Below are 7,379 nucleotides of genomic sequence, written 5' to 3'. Positions count from 1 at the left end.
CTTCTTTGCTTTGAATTGTAATCACACGGGGTGGCACAAGGCATGGCTAGATCATGCCCACGGCACATGGGACATTGTGTCTGATCCACACAGTAGGAGATTTCAAGTTACACTTGTGCAATGTGTCCGGGAGCTCCCTCCAAGGCAGCTGGCAGGCAGGCAGGGCAAGAAGTATATCAGCACGCTGTAACTGCTCTGGAGGCTGCTCCCATACTGCAAGACAGGCGTAGCTGCTACACCAGGCCAGCTCTGAAAGCTCTTGAAAATCCCTCTTTGTGCCACTGTATTACCGAGGCTCTCCTTCAGTGGGACAGAGTTACTGAACAGGCCTGTTGCGTGTCCAGCTCTTGGCTGATTTTCAGGCCTTTTGAGTAAGGATCTGCTCTTAGCACAGAAGCAGCATGTTGTTTGTCGCTTCCTTGTTCTTCATACGATGGTTTGTATGTAGGCCTGAATCCAGGGAAGGAGAATATCCAGCTCATGAATGGCCTTGTAGATTCCCTTCTCTCCAAGCTGTCAAGAAGATAAAGATGTTAGAAAGGAAACCACCCATGGCCCTTGAACAGTGCAGCTGGGAGCCAGTGCCTCCTGCTCTTACCTTAAGAAATGTTTTCTTTAATTTTTTGACTGTAGAAGTTAACCTTGTGGATGGAGCACATGGAAGCTGAAGGGATAAGAAGAAACCGAAAGAGCTTGTTGCAGCAAAGATGCTGGTGTAAAGACATAGTGATGAGGAAGTCTGACCCACAGTGTGGCACCACAGGACTGCTGGTAAGATGTGTGAACTCAGCATCATTTCAGCATCTCCTGCTGCTACAAATGTGTTATTTTACTTGTGTGCTTCCTGGGAAGCGGAGTTCACAGCACAAAGAAAATGTAATATGAGTACCACTAAGTCTACTTATTGAACATTTTCTATTAATCCCAGGGACCTTTATATCAATTTCAAAGTCACAGCTTTTGTGCAGCACAGACTAGCTCTGAGCTTCAAGGCACTTTAACTTTGAAACTTCAGAGAAGGCGAGGCCAAGGACCAAAGACCTTTGGAAAGTACAGAGGGCAATTTTGCATTTTTCTGGAAACCCTTCAAATATGTTTATAAAGTTAATTTATGCTTCCCCCTATTTTCCCACCCATTCCTCCACCGCCTGGCTAATCACAGGCTAATCCTGCACCCTTTTGTCAAGCTAAGGTTTCCATTAAGACCATCGGGAGTTCTGCCAGCAAGACCTTACCCAGCTCCCAGGCATCCCACCCAAATCAGTCAACAATGTCTTACTTGCGAGTTCCAGCATCCCTCTACCCCTGCTGTGGTATCAGAGACACAGGACTGTGATACCACTGCAAGATTTGACTTTGAAGCTGGTTTTAGAGAGGAAAGAGTCAATCCGTTCATGCTACAGGACCAGAAAGCTGCACCCCAGGTTTCACCCTGCCAGCCGGGGGACGGCTGGCCGCCTCATGGGGGTGGCTAACCGCCTCAGGGGGATGGCTGGCCGCCTCAGGGGGAACGGCTGGCAGGCTCAGCGGGTTGGCGCTCCCGGACAGCGGCCGCCGGGAGTGGGAACACGGTGGGAGCCGCGGGCGGGCGGCGCCCGGCGGTGCCGGCAGAGGTCGCCCCGCGCCCGCCCCGCCGCCCGCGGGCCCTGCCCTCACCGCCCCGCTCCGGGGGGCGCTGCCGGCGGCCGGCGCTGGGCCGGCGGGGTGGGCGGGGGCGGCCCGGCGGGGGTCCCCAGCTCTGCTGGGCTGTCCGAGGGGAAGAATGAGTCTTTGGGGGGGGGGGGGGACACGACTGAAAAATCTGATGTTTCCCAACCTACCAACAAGGACAACCTGTTTGAAAAGGAAGAAGGGAAAGGTCCTCCGCTCATGCGGAAAGGCGGCTCCCTGGAATGGACGGCTAGTCCTTCTTTCTGCCTCCCACCGAGGACTTTGAAAAGGAGCATAAACATTTTCAAATCAACTTTTGTGCTTCTTAAACTCACCTCGCAGGATGAAACTGTAAATAAAAGCAACTCTAATTTGTAAACCTTTAAAAATCTTCTAACTAGGGCAGTTCTTTCTGGCTTGGGGCTTTTTTTTTTGCTTTTTTTTTTTTTTTTTTTTTTTTTGCTTTTTTTGTTTGTTTGTTTTAAGGTCAGCTTGTACCATGCAGATTTCCACAGAAATCATTCGGTAGCAGAACGGGCCTTAAATGACTGCGCTGGCTTGGGTGGCAATGCACACGACAAACTCTGCTCTTCCTGCGCAGGCAGCAAGCCAACAAGCGAGCAAGCGGTAAACTGTAAACTTGCACTTTGCGAGCGATGCTGCAATCTCTGCTTGAGGGCTGCAAGCTCTGCCTGCGATGACAGAGCAATGATTAAAAATCCTGCAGGGAATATATTGCCTTTCTGCGCCCTGCTCAAGCACAATAAAAACCTTCCATAATCTGCTACAGATGTAGGAACGTAAGTCCGGCCTCAGAAGCAACTTCATACTGTTCTCAGCAATGTTGCCAACTACGGCAGATGACCAAGTAAATAGGTCAGTGGTGCTGCAGGTGGGTGCTCCCAGTATCCAGGGAAAAATGTCTGTTCCCTTTACCGTGCAATCACACTCTAAATGTAAAGAGCCTGATTTCACTGCACAAAAGGGATTTTGAGATTTTAAAACCTATGTATTTTTGAAAAACAGGACTAGGGCTCCTAAAATATTGGAATATTTTGTTCTTTGGACAAAACCAAGAACTATCAGTGTGAGAATCATAATAATATAATAACATAGTACAAAGTCTTTAGAAGTGGTTTGGAAACAAGTGTTGTTAGGAATTTAAAATAGCATGCATACCCCTAGCTTGCTGAATTAAAGCCTGAGTTAGACGAAAAAATATAGGGTGGGTATGTATATAAAGGTATCACTGTTTCCCTCAATTATGTAAAGAACTTTATCCTTGAAAGGTCACAAATTATGTAAGTGTGTTGTCATGGTGGAAATCCCTTCTGATAAACATCTTATAACTCGATAATAAAAATTAAAGAGCTTATGTAGATGGATGAGTGAGTTTGCTAATTGTTGAGGAATAACATGATGGAGAAATTCCAAACTTGGTATTAACAAAGGATCCATTACTTTCATTCTGTTTGCAGTTTCTATTGTACTTCCATGTGGGTTTGTATTGTTGGCTTTGAATTAATACAAATACTTTAAAAAAAAGTTAGTTTCCAGAAATTAAGTGTCTCCTAGAAAATCATGACAAGCCATCATTTCTCAAATGTCTTTCTACTACCAGAGGAAGTCTTTTCTCTTCTAGCAGTATTTTTAAAGATCCAGATATGTAAATTGTTATGTTTAAACTTTTTTGGGGTAAAACACTGGCACTAATTAAAAAAAAACCAAAAAAACAAAACCCCAAAAATTAGGAGCTTTGAGAAATCTGCAGCATTTTGTCTCCATACAGCACAGAAGCAAAAGTATTACTAAGTTATATAGCAAGCTCCAGTCACTGATAGTATTTCAGAATAACTGATATTCTGAATTCAGTCACAGTTGACAGTCTGAACTCCTCAGTGTGTACTGGCACTTGTATAGGATGTAACTGCTTTTCCAGACAAGAATGAAATCTCTGTAAAGTATATTACAGCATACAATATCTGGAATTTTTACAGACACAGATAACCACAACAGTGTGTCGAATGCTGTAAATAATGATGGTGAAGTGCAACTGTTTAGCATGGTTTAAATGTAGAACCTGAAAGCTGGTGGAGTTTTCTTCCCTTGAGATTTGAATCTTTTTACATTATACAAATATTTCAGTTGCGTTCTGAGCTATAACTCTGCAAAGATATCTCTGAAGCTGCTCATTTTTGCATTGCAAATATTTGTGTGCGTGTAGAATCAATGTCCTTTTTTTTCATGCTACCGTACAATTCAGATTAGACAAAGTTTTAATTCATTAACATTTTGTTGACTTCTCATCCTGCCCTCACTTTTTTAAATTACTATAGACATTTGCCTGGATGTCCATGGCTGTATTTCACCCTAAGGCACTCTCCACTTTTTGGGACAATGTGACTTGTGAGGACTGCAGGTTTAGGGGAGAAAAAAAATAGCCATAGGACATAAAGTTTTAAGGCACAACATGTTGTTATTCATCTACCCTTAAAAATAAGATGAGAAATGACCCACAAGTCACAGTGTCATCTTAGCATCATAGTATGTTAGTGGGCAAATGTGTGCTTTAACTGCTGTCCTGTTGTCATTTACAGGGTGGGATGATGACATGATGTTGGTAAAAGTGCCTCTTCCCTGGGACACCTGGATCTGCTCTAGGAACTCTTTGTCTGTGGGCAGCATCACTCCCTGACAACCTGCTCCAACTGCGGGCATAGATACGTGAAAACTGCTCCTGTGTGCTTCGTAATTGCAGTCCATGCTTACTTCATTGTTGCAGTCCCTGCTTACTCTTGGGACACCACCAGCTCTTTCAAAATTCAGTATGGAGGAGTAGAGATGACGTGTGAGTAAAGATTACACACGTCCAGTGGGTACACCGTTGATGAAGGAAAGCATAAGCAGTGTTACACGGCGGAAACTTGCAGAGCCACGTTTCTCCCTGATTACCCTGTCTCTCTGCAGTTTTGGTGCTGAGAGAGGCAACACTATCAGAAGGGGAGTGGCTTGTCTCCATGGTTTCTCTACCACCTTGCCTACTCCCCGCAAGCTCACTCTGGGAGGAAATGAGCGGTGTTAAACTTCCCCAGCCTCAGCGGGGAAGCCCTTGGGAAGTTGGGTCCCCTGTGATGTGGGGCACACCGTGACTCTGAATCACCCCCTCTGCTGAAAAACTGACATGGAGCCCTGCCATAATCTTTCAGCTGAACAAAGTTAGTTTGGCTCTCAGGAATATACTCACACAGGCATTCATGTTTGCTTGCAGGACCTGGAAGGCACTAATAACATACAACTTGTCACTTCCTATTCCAAGATGACTGAAAACATTTTGCACATAGAAGGAGAGGAGCTGATCTCGAACACTGCAGTTTGTCTGAAAACAAAGCAGGTAAAAAGTTGCCAAATTAAAACTTCACAAGTCAACTTTGGCCTAAAATTTCAGCCTCATAAAAATGTCCGTGATCAGAAAGCATACAGTCAATGAATTTTTGAAGTTCATGAATTTTAGTATCCCATTGGATTGCTTCCTTTCTTTTTAAACAGCTCAATGTACCCCTGTGGTTTGTGAAGAAAAGGCAAGAGGATGCTGTGCTAGCAGCCAAAGGATTATTTGTAAGACCAACCATGAACAGAAGTGACAGCAACAGATCTATTTAACACACAAATAATAAATGGAAGATAAATTAGGGATTTAAATCAGACCATCTTGGCCAAATTGCAGGAGCCATTATGTGTGTCATTGTTCCATTCCTCCATGTTGGTGTCCCATACCATTCAAGATGCTGTAGGGTGTCCTGCCCATCTCCAACTGCTGCTCCAGAAGAGACCAGTCATCTTGTACATCTTGTGTCATATCTGCCTAGCCAGTGGGATCTCTTGGATACTCAAAGGTTTTTCAGATGGTTATGTGTCTATTTTTACGCAATGGAACCAAGTATCAGGTGTGAAATTCCCACCAGGAGGGTAATGCAGCTACAGATTAAGCCACCCAAATGCAGGTGTCCATGTGTAGGTCCCATGGGCAAGTGAGGAGCCTTCACTCCCAAGGTAATCAATGAGATCCAGGGGAGTTCGAAGGCCAGTAGGTCTCTGCTTAAGGATAAACTCACTCAGTTGGCCCTGCTGACTAGATCTCTGCGTTAAGGAAGCTAAAATATCTCACACACTTGTAGTCACTTACAAAAACTCAGTCCAAGTTTAGGGTCTCACTCCCATGCTGAATCACACTGTAGAACTCTGATCTCCCTCTTCCAGTGCACCTGCAGAGGTCAAAGCCTGAAGCAGATCCTTGGGTGTCCCAGCTGCTCTGCAGCACCCCTGGGCTGTCCACGGTACCTCACACCCGCAGCAGAAAGTGCCTCAGCTGCCAGGAATGCTCATGGGAATGGGCTCGTGCCTGATAACATTGCTGAGGAGGTTGCACACAGTTGGGTGCTCACAGGATGAGCAAGTGCTACCATAAGCACACTCCCCCCTGACACAGCAAACACCCTCACCCCAACTCCTCTGGTAGAGCACCACTGCATCCTCCTAGAGAGAAGCACCTTCAGCCAGGCTTTCCAAATCCACCTCTTTGTCCCTGTACCATGCTTAACTCTCCCCTCGTGTCCCAGGGGAATATCCCTTTCTAAGGAGCAGATATGACACTTCCTCTAAGCAGAGGACTTCATTAAACATGTGGCTTTCATAAATACAATGTCCTTCCCAACTGAACACAAGTGATTTTTGTGTTGACTTTCATTCCTTTTGATCACAAATTCCTATCTCTACTGACCGAAGGAAAATTAAAAGTAAGAAAATGGAAAACCAGTAGTATAAATCTTACCATAAACAGCATTTTTGTTGTCTTTTTAAGTAGTCTTGTGTTCTTGATGAGATCCTTCTGTAAAATATAACGTGCTAGTATTAATTAAGCTAGGCAGAGGAAGGGAGACAGAGTTTTAAGTCTGGTTTGTACAAAACGTAGTAGTAATCGTCGTCATGGTCTTATTCAGATGTAGGATGAGGACTCAGCAAATCTGTGTCCCCATCCCAGCCTAGCTACAAACTTCTTCCATGGCAAACTCCTTGGCAAACTCATCCCACCTCTCTATGCATCTTCTTTTTTCCCACCTTTACAAAAGGAGAAGCAGCATTACCCTGTCTCTCAGAACTGTAGAGATCATTTGGCTTATTAAAGTTTCCAGGTGCTCAATAATGAAGGTGGTAAAGCATCTATAAAAAAATAAAATAAACTTTTCAACTAGTGGGATCAACTTACAGGAACAGATGATTTTAAACTAGTTGCCTTGATATACAGGTTCTCTGTCACTTGGGAGAGGAGTCCTTTTCGGCAGGTATGCTTTCCTGTAGGTGACTTTTTGCCTTCCACAGTGAAAAGACAAAGCAGAAATAAAAAATGCCCAGATCTGAAAATAGAATAGACTTTCATCTTCGCTCCCAAATCTTCGTGCCTCTACAGTCACAGCAGCATATGTGATACAGAAAGACTGGTTAGATGACAGAGGTTAACCTAATTTTGTTAACCCTCAAAGCAGCTTCTGCACTGAGATGCTCACGTAGATAACCTATTGCTTGTGTGCTTGGCTGATCAGTATTGGTGGTGTGCTTTTTTATACGTCTTGCTCCACTTTCAACAAATTTGACCACAATCATCTGTGACGTTTTCTAAACGATATCTCCATACTTACTGGCAGCAGGGTCAAGGTTTCCAAGAAAGAAGAACT

General features: G+C 44.4%; 1 protein-coding gene across 1 annotated transcript; it reads right to left on the bottom strand.

Moving 5' to 3' along the window:
- Positions 1–426: 426 nt before the first annotated feature.
- On the bottom strand, positions 427–7,084 carry IL26 (interleukin 26). Its single transcript, XM_086471983.1, has 5 exons — positions 6,914–7,084; positions 6,479–6,535; positions 4,895–5,026; positions 599–664; positions 427–513 (listed from the first exon to the last, which is right to left on the bottom strand). Exons 1-5 carry the CDS (start codon positions 7,082–7,084, stop codon positions 427–429), a joined length of 513 nt encoding a protein of 170 aa, XP_086328109.1.
- Between the last annotated feature and the right edge of the window lie 295 nt (positions 7,085–7,379).

This window comes from Leptosomus discolor, chromosome 1, assembly GCF_034619465.1.
Source record: "Leptosomus discolor isolate bLepDis1 chromosome 1, bLepDis1.hap2, whole genome shotgun sequence".
Classification (NCBI taxonomy): domain Eukaryota; kingdom Metazoa; phylum Chordata; class Aves; order Leptosomiformes; family Leptosomidae; genus Leptosomus; species Leptosomus discolor.
The sequence above is the reverse complement of the archived record's forward strand: the minus strand, read 5'-3'. Positions and strand labels throughout refer to the sequence as shown.